This window comes from Natator depressus, chromosome 1, assembly GCF_965152275.1.
Source record: "Natator depressus isolate rNatDep1 chromosome 1, rNatDep2.hap1, whole genome shotgun sequence".
Lineage (NCBI taxonomy): Eukaryota > Metazoa > Chordata > Testudines > Cheloniidae > Natator > Natator depressus.
In genome coordinates, this window is record NC_134234.1 from 63,553,460 (window position 1) to 63,571,510 (window position 18,051).

The window sequence follows — 18,051 nt, forward strand, 5'->3', positions numbered from 1 at the left end:
ATACTCAGCACAAAGCCTGGAGAGTTGAAATTTAAGCACAGTGCTCTTTGCGGGTTTAATAATCAAAAAATAATAATAGAGGATGGAATCCATCCCATTACGCTCCCATGGGTAATGTGCCGAACAATTCCTATATGGCAGCTATTCCAGCTTGGCCACCATATGAACTGTCCATCTGTACCTCCCCTCCTACACTGTTAGGGGCTACGATGATCTTAGGTGGTGCAGAGGGTCTTGTGCGGTATTTCCTCCATACAAATATATTTCCCTCAAGTCCATGCTATGAAATGATTTATGTCAATATTATCCAAATTCAGCAGAACAGAACACATCAGCCTCAGGAAATCTTTGAAACATCTGAGCTTACTGATTGTCTGACAATTCTGAAAAGTCACGGAGGACTGAGGAGGTAGTATAATGAGGAGGTAGTATAATGTACCAAACCTCAAAAAGGAGAGACAGCTGATTTTGGCAATTGCTGTTGGGGGAGTCTAATTGCTGTCCTTGGTAAAATAATGAACCAATACTCTGAGAAATATCACTAAATATCAGATGATAATGGAATCTGTTTGTAAACATCAAGTTTTGCAAGACAAACCTGATTTTTCAAAATATGTAATTACAAAATTAGGGCCAGATTCTGAAATCTGATCTACTTGGGTGGATTCCTGAGTTCATATGTAGCCCAGTGTTACATGCAAGTAAAATGGCCCACTTGGGCTAATCAGGTTGTAGGATCAGGGCCTCACTGAAGCAAACATTTATGATTGGATACACTATCTCACAAAAATCTTATTTTCAGTATGACTTCCAATTGGCTTGGCTGTGAACAATCTCGTGGGGAATGCTAGATGAATGCTAACAAAGAAAGGGATAGATGGAAATACATTGAACTGGGGGACGGGTACACAGGGGTGCCACATAGTAAGGTGTTATATCCAATCTTACTTAACATCTTCATTAAGGTCCTGAGAGACTGGGTAAACAACATGTCAGCACAATTCACAGGTGGTACTAAACTGGGAAGCATTGCAAAGATGAGAGTGGACAGAAATAATAAAAAATTGACCCAGAAAGGTTAGAAATATGGGCAGGAAACTAAAAATAAATAAATAAAAGAGAGATGTGATCTTTGAAAAATGAAAAGTGCGAGCTGATACATCTGCGGAAAAGAATTAAAACACAGATCAATGGGGAGAAGAAATGGAGAGATGTTGAGCAGCAAAGCTGTAATGCAATTTGTGTTGCATGTGAAGAAACATCAGAACATGAAAATAAAAATAGTCTCTATATGGCTCTGGTTGCCACAGCACCTTTAATATTGTGCTCAGTCCTTAAATAACTTCAGCAGGGCCAGGATTTCACCTCTCATTTCTAGAAACATTGAAAAAATAGAGGGAATTCAAAGAAGAACAAGAAGGATTAAAGTGGTGAATGGATTGATTTATGGGGAAAGAATACATGGCTTGTGGGGATGCAAAATAACAGTATACAACTAATTCAAGGATGCAAACACCAAGAAAGAGAGAAAAATTAATTAGAGAGGTATAAGGAAAAATGGGATAATTAGGAAAGGGAAAATGCAGATAATACTTTCTGACAATGAGATCTATTAGATTATGGAACAGCCTCCCTCGGGAAGTAATAGAAACCTCATCACTTGACATATTTTACATTTTCATGGGATAAAGCAATAACAACAGTAATTTTCAATTCATTTGTATTATACACTACTTCTTTAGATAGAGGTCTTCTTTAAAGGGGCCATGTCTCTTCCCCTGCTCCCTTGCTTAATATTTATATTTGGTCAAATTATTTGTTGCAAGTAAATTATGAGATTCATTATCCCTTTTTTCCTGTTTTTGAGTCATACTCAAAGCCAGTCTTGATTTGTATGAATGATTTGTATTCGTTACACATAAGTATTCACCAAATAGTTTCTGAGAAAAAATTACAAGCTACTCTTGTCCCTGAACTGTTTACTTTGACTATTTATTACTCATAATGTGGGGAATGGGGGATGGGTGGTCAGGCCTAATTGTTAGAGTCAGAAGCCTGGAACCAGCGCTGGGGTCAGAGTCAGGTGCTGAGCCAAAGGTCACAGCCAGAGACAAAATCAGGAGTCAAGCCAGGGTTAGGGTGTAGGAGCAGGGACCTGAAGTGAGGTAGGGAAGTGGGAACTGGGAACAGAGGGGGTCTGGGATAAAGAAGGCAGGCACAGGCTGAGAGCCAGGAGCCAGGAACAGGCAGGGCTCAGGACACAGACAAGTAGGCAGGGCCCATAGTAGCAGCCAGCCAGAGATTCAGTTAGCTACTCAGACAACTTCCTGTGCCACTTTTTGGTTTAAATAGTATGTCCCAGCCAATTGGTGGGGCTGGACATCTACCCCAATTAGGAGCTTCATGGGCAGGGACCTTTGTGAGCTAGATCTTCACTAGCCCCTCTTCTGCAGTGATGGGTGGTGGCCATGGTCTGAGTCCTGCCTGGGAACCTTGAGGGCCAGGTGTGATACCTGCAGTCCCTCACACATAATTTGTGATTGGTCATTCACAACTGAAGTGATTGACACTTTTAAATGGGAGAACAATAAGAACACAATGATTAAATGAATGGCAAATAATTAATAGTAACAAAATGACAATAGGATGAAGTTCAGAATGCACAAAAATTTTCAAAAATAAACCAGCAGCCATCCAAATACTTACAATCAACCAATAAACTAATTCGGTGAATAAATGCACATCAAACTTGATATGTTTATTCATGAAAGTATATGCAAATCCCCTTTTGTATTATCCTCCCAACTCTACTTACCTCATACCTTTCCAGAGTGCTTTAGCTGCACTCATAAGAAATTTTAGGACAGCATGAAAGTCGACTGTCCTGCCATTTTGTGTCTATGCTGTTTATTTACTCTCTCTGGCTAAGTGATTTTATTAGAACTGAATTTCCCCCTGTTGCCTTTCTGTGTCTTTTTGCAGTTCTGTCCTCCAGTGTTTGCTAATCCTCCAGTTTTGATCATGGTTGGATTTACACCAAAGAAACACTCGACAAAGAAAGACACGAAGCAGCTGTGCAGGGTGCAGATACATACTTGTTATTCTGAGTTTAGTTGATCAAAATACCCCCTGGAATCCTTAAAAGAGTCCTGCGCTGGGCTACGAGTAGCAGGAAGTGTCACTGCTTGAAGATTAACTGTTGCTTCACCATTGTGACAGAAGCAGCTCCAAGGGCTGCAGTTGGAGGACCACTGCACTAGAACGTACACTGTAGAAGTAAGCTTGCATTGGCAGTGAGATGGACTAGATCACCTCCTATGTCTTTTATCAGCTCTAATTTCTATAATTTAATGAAGGATCAATAAGTAAAAGACTTATCCCATGGCATTTACGTTAAAGACAATACTCTGCTGTTGAAAGCTGTGGACCCTTTCAAATTAATAGGGCGCGGGTGGGGAAAATTAGGTGGAGTTTGATGAAATAACAGCATTTACACACATCAAATTGTTTCTGGTCAGTAATGCTATGTAAAATGTATGGTTACCATTACTAAAAAAAGTAGTTGTACAAAAAAATAAAGAACCACCGGGAAGGTGGTGGAGTAGAGGAAGCTGGGGAAGAAACAGACAAAGCCAGTAGGAGAAGACACCCTTCTTCCCCTCTCCCTCCACAGATCAGACATACTGGGAATGGGGTCGTAGGAGCATTTAAGAGCAAGTGAGCCAGACCCTCTCCTGGAAAATCATTATAGCTCCACTGATGTCAGTGTGCTCAAAAGTGTTGTCTGGCATTTATATGCATATAAATATATATTATATGGGTAACTAAAACACAATAGAAAGGTGATATTACTAGGAGCTTTGCCTGCTTAAAGAATGCAAGATTTGGTTATTTGGTAAATGAAGGACACTCTCCCTCTCTCTGGTATGTCAGACACCAGCCACCTGGGGAAGCAGTGTGGTCCAGTGAACAAGCACTAACTCGGGAGTCAGAAATGCTGGATTCCATGCCCAGCTTTGCCACGGACCTGCTGTGTGACTGGGCAAAATGTTTCACCTCCCTATACCTCAGTTTCCCCACCTAGAGATAGGGGATAATGGGACCGATCTTCTTTTGCAAAGCCCTTTATGATCTACAGATAAAAATGCTATGTGAGAGCTAGGTGTTGTTATTAAGTAAGCAAAATGCCTCAGATCCAATGGGGAGTTTTGCCGGTGCAAGGACTTCCTCATCTAAACTTTTGTTAACAACAATGAACAAAATTGTATTTAAATTATAAGACTGATTTTTTTTCTTATATCATTACAGCATTCTCTGTATAAATATGTTTCTCAATATGTACTTTGTGGGAAAAAGGCTTAAAAGATTAGAAATAAGCTGAGGTGATGTAATTCAATACATTCCTCTTCTGTATTCAGGCTAGATACCAGTTAGTTCTGATTCTTCCTTAATTTCCACCAGGTTAAAGAAAAGATGGTTTTGAATTTGATAAAGATGATTTGCTTCTACACTGCTGTGCTTTAATAATTCTCAACTATATTTTAACCTGCCACTAGGGTACTGGATACATGGCTTGTTGGCTCTGTGTGATCCTGAATTATCTTCTCAAAATATACTTTATTAAAGAGATGAGTATTTTTACTGATATCTTTGTAACAAACAAAACCCTCTGGTTCTAATCACAAAATAATTTAATAGCCAATGGTCTAATAATAATGTGCAAGAACATGACATTAAGACATATCTCATTTGTATGCTTTGGCTCACATGATTAACTTTGGTTCTGTTTTCAAGGAATGATTATAAAACTAAAAAAGAAAAATAATCCCTGCCCTTCACATTCATTTTTCAAACAAATATATGTTTCTTCTTAATGGCTTCAGTTCCTGGTGTTTAAATCTTGAAGCTATTGTACTTGATAGCATGCTCTCATTAAACCTCCAGAATGTGCATGCATTTGAGAAATGCAAATTGTTTCCAGCCTTTATAGGAATCTGCATGAAGGTTAAAACCATGCAGAAATTGTTTATTGCACAGGGAAAACAAATCTGAAGGAGCAAAACTTTTCAAGGTCTTGTAAAAGTTTATGTTTCCATTAGAACAAACCTTATCACCACTTGCTGCATTACATTTGGGGAGTTTGAAGCAGCTTCCCCGTGGTTTCATTTGTCTGGGAAACATGCTAATGGTCGTTTCATGATTAGTGTTTGTGATTACGGAGTGTATAGAATGAGATCTGGAATAGACTTTAGAGGGCAACGAAATTCTAAATTGTATAGCCAAATAATTCACAACAGTGTTATTACTCTTGTAACTTTCTCGGAGTGGGAGTTGGAACAGGAAGGAGAGGGAAGCAGTTTGATGATCTTGGAGGTTTAAGCCTTGTCTACAGAGGTATTTCAACCACTGGTGGAGCAGCTGGACTCGTACTTGGGCAAAACCCGGGGGTAGGACCAGTTTAAAATGGTGCTGTGCCACATTTGCAGCTTACCCCACTTTGAAATTGGGGCTAAACTGTATCCCTGCAAGTTGTACTGAGCTCTATACGGGAGGGATGAGATTCTGTGTTGCCTCCTAGAGCACCAGGTTTTGAGAGGGGGTCCTTTTAGAGAGCAGTCAGGGGCTGTCTTGCTCAGTTCCTCCGCTGCTGGAAAACCTTCTCCCGCCGCCGCCCCCGCCAGATCCGGGGCTTTAAGAACAGATTTGCATGGAAGCACAGGGCTGGAGTCAGACTGGCAGCCTAAGGAATTTGCATCAGTGCAGCTACTCCACTTTGGGCTGAAATCCCAGTAAAGACAAGGGTGCACAGCCAGATTCTGATGCCCTTACTCACCTTGAGTAGCAATTTACACTCTGAGTAGACGCGAAGAAATGAGACGACTCGGGGAGCAAATTGCTGCTCACTGTGATTTAGGATGTTGGAATCCAGCTCTTACCTATTTATTATATGATGTCAAGTTGAAGATAACCACGTGGGCATTGCAGTTCTATTAGAGCGTATCTGGCCGCTCCAAGTTTAGGCATCGTTGTCATTTAAACTACCCCTTCCGTCTCATTATTTTGTTTTCTCTTGCAAAGTTTTAAATCCTGTTTAACGGATTTGATTCCCCAACAATCTGGCGAAAATTAGTGTATCATGGGCTTTTGTTTCAGGAACAAATGTGAACTTTCGGGGCAGAAGGGTTTTGTTTTGACTTTTTTCCCCCCAAAGCACCATCATGTGGTTTTACTAAACTGAACAAGAGGAACAAATTGCTGCTTTCCTCGCCTGCATTCACTCACACTTTGCCCTGTCTGTAGCACTGTTTTTGCTTTATTTTGATTTTTTTCAAGCTCCTGCAGAGGTCCCCATTCGGTTCCGAGACTCACCTTTTGTCAGGATGTGCTGGCAAACTTGAAAGCAAGCAAGTTTCCCACAAAACTTTTGATGTGAAGATCGATTTTTTTTAACCTAACCCAAACCTGACAGAATGTAACGTGTGTGTTTCAGCAGCTCAGGGTTGTAAACACAGCATGCTAAAGCCAGATGCCAAAAAGGGACACACATCATACAGTTCCTCTGTTAGCTCGCCTGTCACTCAACGGGTGCAGCGTTGATCTTGCCTCGGAAAATGTCTCTTTCCTGCAACTCCAAATGTCCTTAGTTAATACAGAATGCTTCGTTTTTAATACGATTGTTTATTATAGCAGTAGTCATATGTAATAACAAAACACCAACAGAAAGCAACATAGCACTCTCCCTTCCTTAGGTCAAGCATGCACTGATCATTTACACATTATGGAGGACTGGCGTGATTATAAAATCGGTCTAGTAGCAGCTAACAAAAATAATATGTACTTCGGTTTGATATACTAAATGTATGAAAAATAAGGCCCAGATGTCATACTTATGTCATAATAATCAAAAGCACACCTTGAAAATGAAACAATAGTACCTGGGTCAATAGTGGGTTAGTAGAATTTAATTTTCTATAAGATGTAAGAAAAATATTGAACATTCAGATCATCAGCTGATGAGAGATGCATGGTATGGAACTTACAGTAGAAAACAAATATTAATTATTCCTATAAAAAGAGTGTTCAAAAATAATGTTGACAATATTGATCTGATCTGAAACATACAAGCAGAAACCCCCCAAAGTAACCCCTCCCCCACATACATACACAAAACCAAGCAACCACACAAACGAATTCTAGAAATAAGGCAGAACGCCTTCCCGGCGTCACTTGGTTTCAGTTATTTATTTGAAATTTCTACCTTATTTTTGGACTCCATTGATCTGTTTAGCACAGTTGATAAGTTACGTCTTTTCTAAGTGTGCATGGAAGAAGAATCATTTTTCAAGGAGCAGGGCAATACTTATGTACAGCGATGCACATATGTACAGAAAACCATACACTTTTTCATCACCACTTTGTAAACGATGGTTAGAACTGTCAACAAGGTGACACTCTGGCACAGTCAGGGAACTTGACACCAAACGATTTGTTGCCACCCGGCATTTGGGCAGATGGTTTCATTCCCTTTGAGCCTCCCACTTTTCAAACCACTCGCAGCTTCCTCCGTGCAATGACTTTAAACAGAAATATTCTCATTGTAATATTTTTATGGGCCTGCGCAAGCTCATACACTCACACCTTAATCATAAACCATACACCCAAAACATCAGTGGAAACCTCCCTTCCTTCTTTCTTCCACCACCTAAGGAGACAGTATTGCTACTAAGAGTTGGTGGGCTTCCTGCCTGGTCTCTTGAAGGATTAAACCCAGGAGTTTCTCACTGATCAGCCCTGATGGATATTAAGCGAGGTGGAAGAAAAAGGACAGTGTTAATTCATATTCTTTAACTCACAGAAATATCGAAAGGACTAATTATGTTGCCTACATGCATACACCACAAGTAACTGCTAATGTGGTTTCAGAGTAGCAGCCGTGTTAGTCTGTATTCGCAAAAAGAAAAGGAGGACTTGTGGCACCTTAGAGACTAACCAATTTATTTGAGCATAAGCTTTCGAGAACTTATGCTCAAATAAATTGGTTAGTCTCTAAAGTGCCACAAGTCCTCCTTTCCTTTTTGCTAATGTGGGAATTCCTGTCATTATCATTCTTCCTAGCTTCCTCCTACCATGCCACCCCGCTTTACTTCTACACATATATGCGTTTGGTTTTTTAATATAGTGTTTGTATAAGAACATTCTTAAATGTATTACAGGGAAAAGTCCTCTGCTTTTGTACATCTGGAGAGCAAGTCAGTGGGAAAACTTTAGTCGCCAAGTTTGCTAGAGAACAGAGCAATGTGTTTGCACATGTGTAATTGACAGATTGTTCATTTCTTGGGGGAATGTCCCACTGAGTCCATGCAGGGGACACTATGACACTGGTGTCCCTAGGGATCAGAGGATTGGTCAGGGGAGATGCTGATTTGCATATCCTTATCTATATAATCTCTGGGGAAGGGCGCAGAGAGCAAAAAGGCAAGCTGTAGCCTGGGGCACGCAGAGCTACTTAAAGACTCCTGGCATCAATTACACAGCAGAGAGGTTTTGATTGCTGGGATGTGTTTAAAGGGGGGACAGTGATCAGTCCGGGCATTCAGGAGTGGGGGCTTTTGGTCTGTTTCTAATCTGGCCTTTTTAAAGCTTCCACAACACAAAGTGCCAGTGGCTTTTTTTGAGGGCTGCGTGGTAGGATCTCAGGGGTTATGTCTCCTGGTCTCACGTTGTCCAGAGCGGGACTAAGCTCTGTGCTGCTGTGTCTCCTGGGCGCAGGGTGCCTGGGTGAGACGGTCAGGTACCACACGGACGAGGAAGACGCCCCCGGTACAGTCTTTGGGGTGCTGTCGGACGATTTACAGTCCAGCTCTGGGGACAGACCCCTCGGCAGTTTCCGCCTGATGGAGCAGTTCAGCAACAGCTCGCTGGTGCGGGTGCGGGAGGGCGACGGGCAGCTGAGCATCGGCGAGGCAGGGATCGACCGGGAGCGGCTGTGCGGCCAGTCCCTCCAGTGCGTCCTGGCTTTCGACGTGGTGAGCCTGTGGCAGGAGCAGTACCGGCTGGTGCACGTGGAGCTGGAGGTGCGGGACATCAACGACAACGCGCCGCGCTTCCCCCAGGCGCACATCCCGCTCGAGGTGTCCGAGAGCGCCGCGCCCGGCACCCGCCTGCCGCTGGAGATCGCCCTGGACCCGGACGTGGGCTCCAACTCCATCCAGAGCTTCCGGCTCTCGCGCAACAGCCACTTCGGCATCGAGGCGCAGACGCGGGCGGACGGCGGGAAAAGCGCCGAGCTGGTGCTGCTGCAGGAGCTGGACCGCGAGACCCAGGCCGCCTACACGCTGGAGCTGGTGGCCCAGGACGGCGGCAGCCCGGCCCGCTCGGGCACGGCCACGGTGAGCGTCCGGGTGCTGGACGCCAACGACAACAGCCCGGCCTTCCCGCAGGGCTCGGTCACGGTGGAGCTGGGCGAGGACGCGCCGCGGGGCTCCCTGCTGCTGGACCTGGAGGCGGCCGACGCCGACGAGGGGCCCAACGGCGAGATCGTCTACGGCTTCGGCAGCCAGGTGCCGGCCGAGGCGCGGCAGCTTTTCCGGCTGGACCCGCTCTCGGGCCGCCTGACGCTGGAGGGGCCGGTGGATTACGAGCGGCAGCGGACCTACGAGCTGGACGTGCAGGCGCAGGACCGGGGCGCCAGCCCCCTGGCGGCCACGTGCAAAGTCATCGTGCGCCTGGCCGACGTGAACGACAACGCGCCGGGCATCAGCGTCAGCCCCCTGAGCGGCGCCCCCGCCGGCGCCGGGGTGGCCTACGTCAGCGAGGCGGCGGCGCGCGACAGCTTCGTGGCGCTGGTCAGCACCTCGGACAGGGACTCGGGCCCCAACGGGCAGGTGCGCTGCGCCCTCTACGGGCACGAGCACTTCGCGCTGCAGCGCGCCTACGCCGACAGCTACGTGCTCGTCACCGCCGCGCCGCTGGACCGCGAGCGCGTGGCCGAGTACAACCTGACCCTGGTGGCCGAGGACCTGGGCTCGCCGCCCTTCAAGACCGTCCGGCAGTACACGGTGCGCGTGAGCGACGAGAACGACAACGCGCCGCTCTTCTCCAAGCCCGTCTACGAGGTGGCGGTGCTGGAGAACAACCCGCCGGGCGCCTACCTCGCCACCGTGGTGGCCCGCGACCCCGACCTGGGCCGCAACGGGAAGGTGCTTTACCGGCTGCTGGAGACACGGAGCCCGGGCGGCGGCCCCCGCTCCGGTCTGATCTCCGTGGATCCCCACAGCGGGTCCGTCCACGCCCGGCAGCCGCTGGACTGCGAGGAGCTGCCGCTGGCGGAGGTGGAGCTGGAAGCCTGCGACGGGGGCGCCCCCCAGCTCTGCCAGCGGGCCCGCCTCCGGGTCCGGGTGGTGGACCAGAACGACAACGCCCCGGTCATCACCTCCCCGCCGCTGGCGAACGGCTCCGCCGAGCTGCTGCTGCCCGTCAGCGCCCCCGCCGGGTACCTGATCGCCCGCTTCGCGGCCAGCGACGCGGACCAAGGCGCCAACTCCGAGCTCTCCTACTCCCTCCGGGGCGGCGCCCACCCGCTGGTCGCCCTGAACCGGGACACCGGGGAGCTGGCCCTGCGGAGGAGGCTGCGCGGAGGGGCCTCGGAAGCGGCCTTCCCGCTTGTCGTCGCTGTCCACGACCGCGGGAGGCCGTCGCTGTCCTGCACGGCCACCGTCCGGCTCATTCCCACGGACACACTCCCCTCTAGCGTGGAGATCGTGGTCGTGCAGCCCTCGGCCGAGGAGCTGCAGCGGCAGCCCCGCCTGGACCCCTCCGTGGTCCTCATCGCTGTGCTGGCCGGGGGCTGCGGCTTGCTGCTGGTCGCTATCGTCGCTGTGGCCTCCACCTGCAGGAGGAGCAAGACTCACTTCCAGCGTGGGCCCGAAGAGCAGCGGGGAGGCCAGGAAGCCAGGCTGCTGAAGGGCTCAGGCTCCCAGGCAGGGAGCTCCTCCCTGCCAGCTCTCTGCCAGCTCTCTGTTACCACCGAGTCTGAGAACCCCAGTGAGACTTCCCAGGCCGAGGACAGTAGCAGAGAGTCCTTGTGTCATTCTGCCCAAGGGAGGAAAGCCAGGAGCAAAGACTCCCAGGTAAGCACACCTGCTTCCTTTTCAGTGGCTCTGCAATTAATCCATCCTTTCAACTCCCAGGAATCTTTAGTAAGCGCTTGACATAACATCCCATGAGGTCACCTACCCAATTCAGCTTGATTCATATCTGGACATTTTGGTCATAGAAGAACTAGATCTGTTCGCTTGTAGACATAGAGGTCACTGGATTGGGAGTCTGAAGATCTGGATCTGATTTCTGACTCTGTCACTGGGTTACTGCCTGTATTTCACTTCTCAGTAGAATAGGAATAAGTGTATGTACCCACTTCTGTAAAGTGCTTTGAGATCTAGAGATGAAAAGGGTTCTATCACAGCTAAATATTATTATAGAGATGTGTATGTGTTTTTGTTGATATATAGTGCCTATGGTTTATTTCTGTTTGTTGTAATTATTATTATTTCTATTTATTTGATATGTTAGAATCATATTATCCATCCACTTGAAGTAAACCTTGTGCTTAAATTATTGTTGGGTCATTTTTATATTGAGAGATGCAAAAGTATTAACATAGCTATTTCTTTCTTTTGTCAGGGTCAAGTTCTTGTTCCTTTTCATTCCCCATCTCTTTGGCAGGAGCAAGAATCTGCTTCGAGTTTAAGGTAAAGTAGTGTTTTTCTTACATTTAATATTTTTGGGCATTTACAGAATTTCACATCCAGGCAGAGTATGGAAAAAACAATACACTAATGGTTTCCTTTTGCTTTCAGCTCCCATTCAACTCCTGATCAGTTTAGTGTGAAAGACAGTGGGAAAGGAGATAGCGAGTTTAATGACAGTGATTCTGATATCAGTGGGGAGGGGTTAAAGAAGCCACCTTCACAGACAGCTGAAAAGCAAGTTGGTAAGTATAAATTTAACTTCAAACTCTTCAGGGCAACACGTATAAAAAGATAGTACGTTTTTTGGGCAGAGATCATGGGCCTGAATCACCACTGCATTACTGCGGTGGTGAATCAGTGGAGTTACACAGGCATGCAACTGGAATGCCCAGTGAAGAATCAGGTCTTCTAGCCTTAATTTGCCAAAATGTGACTATGATTTGTGGGTCTTCTATTTTTAGGTGCCTAGCTTAGCACACTTTAAAGGAGTCTGATTTTCAGAAAGTACTGATTCCACACTTTACGGTGTCTCAAGCTGAGCATCCCAAAACTCAGATACCCAAAATCATTTGTCACTTTTGAAATTTTAGGCCTCTGTCTTTCTATTTTTTCTGTAAAGTGTCTACCACATGTTTGGGCATTTAGCAAATAAAATATATTTACAGTTACATTGCTTATTGTCAAATCCCTTGTATATCACACTGGTTTTGCTATTACTAAAGCCCTGATCTTGGAGACACTTGAATTCAAATTGGGTTAAAAAAAAACAAGGAGTCCTTGTGGTACCTTAGAGACTAACAAATTTATTTGGGCATAAGCTTTCGTGGGGTAGAACCCACTTCATCAGATACATGGAGTGGAAAATACAGAAGCAGGTATAAATACCCAACACATGAAAAGATGGGAGTTGCCTTACCAAGTGGGAGGTCAGTCTAACGAGACAATTCAATTAACAGTAGGATACCAAGGGAGGAAAAATCACTGTTGTGGTGATAATGAGAGTGGCCCATTTCAAACAGTTGACAAGAAGGTGTGAGTAACAGTAGAGGGAAGTGTTTCTTTTTAGGATCCGAGCCTAATTTTAGGACATGATGTTGCTCCCATTGACATGCATGGAAATCTGCCCCTTAACCAAGCACAGAAGTGTGGCTATGTTTTTCTTGATATATAAAACTCTTTTTGTAGAAATAAACACATCTAATTGCATAATGCTGGTGAAAGTAATGGGAATTTGATATTTCTCTCCTGGCAGAACATATTAGATCACTGTATTCCAGAAAAAAAAATGTATTGTTAAAACATTACTTCTCTTCCAGGTACTACAGCCTGTACAGATGGACGGACTTACAAGGACACAGAAAGATACTGTAGATTTTATGTCCAACAGTCCCAAACAAGCAAAACCATCCCATTGCATTATGAAAATTATATGATTGCATATTCTACAACACCAATTTATCAGCCCATCCTTCAGCTCGGGAAGCCAAATTTTCTTCCACAGCAGCCAAAGCTGAAAGAGTGTTATCAAGTTAATATTCCTAAAACTGAAAAACTATGTGAAAGAGTTCTAAGTGGTGAGCCAGAAATGCCACCAACCACTCTGTCGAGACAGTATAAAGGACTAAATCACCCTCCACAGAACACTTTACTCCCAAACGCCTCTGAAGTAGCAACGTCATTCTGACATAGCAATGTAAAGACATCCAAAACTGTCATAAGAATGGACTAAATATGTTTGTGTTTATGTGTAAATGTTACCAGCTGAGATGTATAAATGAAATCCCACCGAAAAATCAAATATAACTTTAAATTATGGCAAAAGCAATCAATGTCTAGACAAATCATCCTTCTAAATTTGTCCTTTATATTTACCAAAGAGTCAAAATTAAAAAAAATCATATTAAAGGACATAGTTACTGCAGCTAAAGAAGGATGGGGGAAGCAAAGATTTATGTTTTATATTGAAACAATTAATGTAAATAAAAAGTGTAGATCTAGATATACATTTAAAAGCTAAATGTATGCCTGTATCTGTTCTGTTTCTTATGAAATACTTATTTCCTGATTTATCAGATAATTCACCTGTTCTATTTGTGTTAGCTGTCAAATAATAAATGCAAATTTAGGCTGCAATCCTGTAACTGGAAAGAGGCAAGCAGACCCCTTGTGTCCATGAGAGAGGATAGAAGCCTTAGGGTATGTCCACAGTACAATTAAAAACCCACAGCTGGCCTACGCCAGCTGACTTGGGCTCATGGGGCTCAGGCTGGTGAGCAATTTAATTGCGGTGTAGATATTCGGGCTTGGATTGGAGCCCGGGCTCTGGCACCCTGCAAGGGGGTAGGATCCCAGTGTTCAGGCTCCAGCTTGAGCCCAAATGTCTGCACCACAGTTAAACTGCCCTTTAGCCCAAGCCCATGAGCCCAAGTCAGCTGGCATGGGCCAGCTGCAGGTGTCTAATTGCAGTGCAGACAAAGTGTGAGTAAAGGCTATCGAAGTGGGCTCTTAATAAATAATCAGGAACAATATCTATGTTGAAGGACTGAGTAGTTCAGGGTAATGAAGAGCCATTCTAATCTGGTTGGGGATACTGATGTTCAAAAAAATCACATTCTCATTGGCTGGCTGGGCCTTTTGGACGATGCCACAGCTGTATCTCAATCCCCGTAGTGCATAATTCGTACCGCGTCACTGATTCACACATAATAATTCCCTACACATATTATGTGTGTGTGTGTAAGAGAGAGTAACACTGATATGGAGGACAAAGATAATAAGGCTTGGTTGGCCAGTAGGTTCTACCACATTATCAGCGTTAAATGAGATCTTCTGTGAGTATGGGGATGAAGGGAGGCATTTGGAGATGGGGAGAGAAGAAAGATTTGAAGGGAAAGTTACACCTAAAACAGATTGCTTTCTCACAAAAGGCCAAAGGGCCATTTCAGCAGCTGTTTGTTACCTTTCAGACATGGTCAGCTCAAGTTCTAGTGAAAAGCAGAATCCCGGTGCTGTTCAGTAAAAATTTTTATTAAAGAGAGTGAGTTAAATTTGGCTTTGGGGCCACAAACTGTTGTTAATAAGGCAGTTTGGCTTCTGGAGAAAATGGAGAGGGGGCAAAGAGTTCCTAATAGCACAGGGAACCTTAAAAATAGAGTTAGAGAAAATAGCATTTATAACTTTTCTCTCATTTCTCATGTTATGTTACTAGGAACTACTTTCATAATTCATAAATTGCATCTTAAAAAGTGAAAATAAAAATTCTGAAATGCAAAATGAACGAGCCACATTCTGGCAGCAATAAGCTACTCCAGGGTGTGTGTCAGGAGGCTGTTTTGCTTTGGAGGTTCTTGGGTGACTTACAGCATTCACTCCTGTGACCAAATTGTGCACCCATAGCCTACTAGATTGTAGTCTATAAGAAGCCTACAATTTTATATCTTATTGCTATATTCACCTCTAACTCATTCTAATCTTTCTCAGTAGAAATGAGTCTTGAACCACAACCATGAATCCAAATTCTGGATCTGAACTTCATATCTGTGGAATGGGGCAATACAAAAATCATGGGTGCAAACACACACTCCCAAATTTGAGAGTTTGCAATCCAGGCTCGAATCAAAACTTTCCAAAATTTCAGCGTTCAGCTGAGGTGGTTACACTGAGATCACACAGAGCTACATTTGAACTGCATACTTGGCTATACAGAGACCCACACTTGACTAGTGTGGTTTACACTAGCTAGATACTGCCACACTGGCTGCCTGTGGTGTTGGTTCACGGGAAATGTAGTTACATGGTGTCAAGTTTCCTCCCCCACTCTGAACGCTAGGGTACAGATGTGGGGACCTGCATGAAAACCTCCTAAGCTTATCTTTACCAGCTTAGGTCAAAACTTCCCCAAGGTACAAAATATTCCACCCTTTGTCCTTGGATTGGCCGCTACCACCACCAAACAAATACTGGTTACTGGGGAAGAGCTGTTTGGAAACGTCTTCCCCCCAAAATACTTCCCAAAACCTTGCACCCCACTTCCTGGACAAGGTTTGGTAAAAAGCCTCACCAATTTGCCTAGGTGACTACAGACCCAGACCCTTGGATCTTAAGAACAATGAACAATCCTCCCAACACTTGCACCCCCCCCCTTTCCTGGGAAATGTTGGATAAAAAGCCTCACCAATTTGCATAGGTGACCACAGACCCAAACCCTTGGATCTGAGAACAATGAAAAAGCATTCAGTTTTCTTACAAGAAGACTTTTAATAGAAATAGGAGTAAATAGAAGTAAAGAAATCCCCCCTGTAAAATCAGGATGGTAGATACCTTACAGGGTAATTAGATTCAAAACATAGAGAACCCCTCTAGGCAAAACCTTAAGTTACAAAAAAGATACACAGACAGAAATAGTTATTCTATTCAGCACAATTCTTCTCAGCCATTTAAAGAAATCATAATCTAACACATACCTAGCTAGGTTACTTACTAAAAGTTCTAAGACTCCATTCCTGGTCTATCCCTGGCAAAAGCAGCATATAGACAGACTGAGACCCTTTGTTTCTCTCCCTCCTCCCAGCTTTTGAAAGTATCTTGTCTCCTCATTGGTCATTTTGGTCAGGTGCCAGTGAGGTTACCTTTAGCTTCTTAACCCTTTACAGGTGAGAGGAGATTTCCTCTGGCCAGGAGGGATTTTAAAGGGGTTTACCCTTCCCTTTATATTTATGACACATGGCCTTTCTTGTTACATACCCATGGCCTGTCCTCTGCACCAGCCATTATGAGGTCAGCATGGGGCCCCTTTCAGGGTTAAGTAGTGTGCAAAGCTTTGCATCATGGGAGAATTTCACTCTATAGGAGCCCAGGAGAATACTTAGTAATGCAGCCACTCAGTTGATGATATATTTTCCTTTTGCACATCCTCCATTTTACATTTCTGCTCCAATTCCAATGACCTAGTCTGGAAATCAGAATATTGATCTAGCCGCCAGATCTATCCATCTGTAACAGGGCATTTGGCAATCCCCCGGCCCTGCTATCCTGGGTCACCAGTTAGACTCCCTTATTTTAGTGTCCACTCCGAATAATATATTCAAGGCGCCTCCACCAACACCTGTATAGTACAATACAACAATTCTAATACATATGACCCTATTGCTTTCAAACGCCAGGAGGGAAAGGATTCTCTTTCAGTCTAGCTACAGCTAGCCCTAGCCCCCTAACTCTTCCTTCTTGCCTTTTATCAAGTTAGTCAGTTGATGGGCCAGTTACTTCCTTAAATCACCCAGCCTCCCCATCTGATTGGTTAATGCCTCCCTATTTCCTCAATCAGCCAGCACTGGGGAAGATAATTGATGCCACAGTGACTAGAGTGCTCATCAATCTGTTAGGCTTCAGCACCCTGTCACATCCTCACAATAGATTCCCTACTTCCTTACACATTGTGTACTCAATTGCACTTGTCAAAATTTGTTCACTGAGGGAATGAAAAGGTACTATTCTGCCTTGGCATAGTTTTGCATCTGCTTTCCTTTCCTTTTGCACATCTGTAAATGACGACATAAGGTGCAAGGCAGTGCAGACACAGGCCCCTTCCTGCCCAGCACGTCCTGGCTACCTTAACTATGATATCTGCATGCAGTTGTATGAGGGAGTAGCTTTTGCCTTTCAGGACAGGGCCAGATCTGGTTGGTTTACTGGAGGCAACAGCTGGAATTTAGCATTGAAAACCAAATAGATCATAATGCTAACAAGTGCAGATACATTGTATTATGTTAATTGTATCAAATACATCCTAATTATATGACACATATAATGCATGCAATACACTACCTGCTCAATGCCATGCGTTAGGGAGCTGTGTTGGGATATATGAGATAGGTGCTAGCTACAGCAGTGAGTGGAGAAAATGTGAAGACTGCAGTACCAAGCCGGTTAGTGGGGACACACTGAAGGGTGGCTAGTGGGACTCTGCACTTTTTCAGGTGCAAATGGTTGTGATACTTATCTGTACCATTTGCCCTGGAAATGGTGCACTCCTTTAATGTAAAGGGGCCTTGGAAGTTTAGGGTGAAATCCTGGCCCCACTGAAATCAGTAGGAGTTCTGCCATTGACTGCAGTGGGGCTAGGATTTCACCCTTTCTGTATTTACTGATATGTATGTATTTTAAGGCCTTCAGTGGTACTCCCCAAATATGTCTTCTTTTGATAGATGAGTGTAAATTTCTGGAATGAAAATATAAGCTACCCAACTGTAAGAATTCTGAAAGAAACAACAAATGGAGGGCACATCAATTTTCTAGTTGCATA

The 18,051-nt window shown here is 44.6% G+C and overlaps 1 protein-coding gene across 1 annotated transcript; it reads left to right on the forward strand.

Moving 5' to 3' along the window:
- Positions 1-8,702: 8,702 nt before the first annotated feature.
- LOC141993936 (protocadherin-8-like) lies at positions 8,703-13,734 on the forward strand. The gene is made up of 4 exons (XM_074964212.1): positions 8,703-11,129; positions 11,683-11,750; positions 11,859-11,992; positions 13,067-13,734. Exons 1-4 carry the CDS (start codon positions 8,703-8,705, stop codon positions 13,432-13,434), a joined length of 2,997 nt encoding a protein of 998 aa, XP_074820313.1. The 3' UTR covers positions 13,435-13,734.
- Positions 13,735-18,051: the final 4,317 nt, after the last annotated feature.

Bases quoted from the DNA above. Each gene is read 5' to 3' on its own strand.
- LOC141993936 (XM_074964212.1), top strand. From the start codon at position 8,703: ATGTCTCCTGGTCTCACGTTGTCCAGAGCGGGACTAAGCTCTGTGCTG. The intron at 11,130-11,682 runs GTAAGCACACCT...TTCTTTTGTCAG, and splicing joins CCAGGAGCAAAGACTCCCAG to GGTCAAGTTCTTGTTCCTTT. The intron at 11,751-11,858 runs GTAAAGTAGTGT...TTTTGCTTTCAG, and splicing joins GAATCTGCTTCGAGTTTAAG to CTCCCATTCAACTCCTGATC.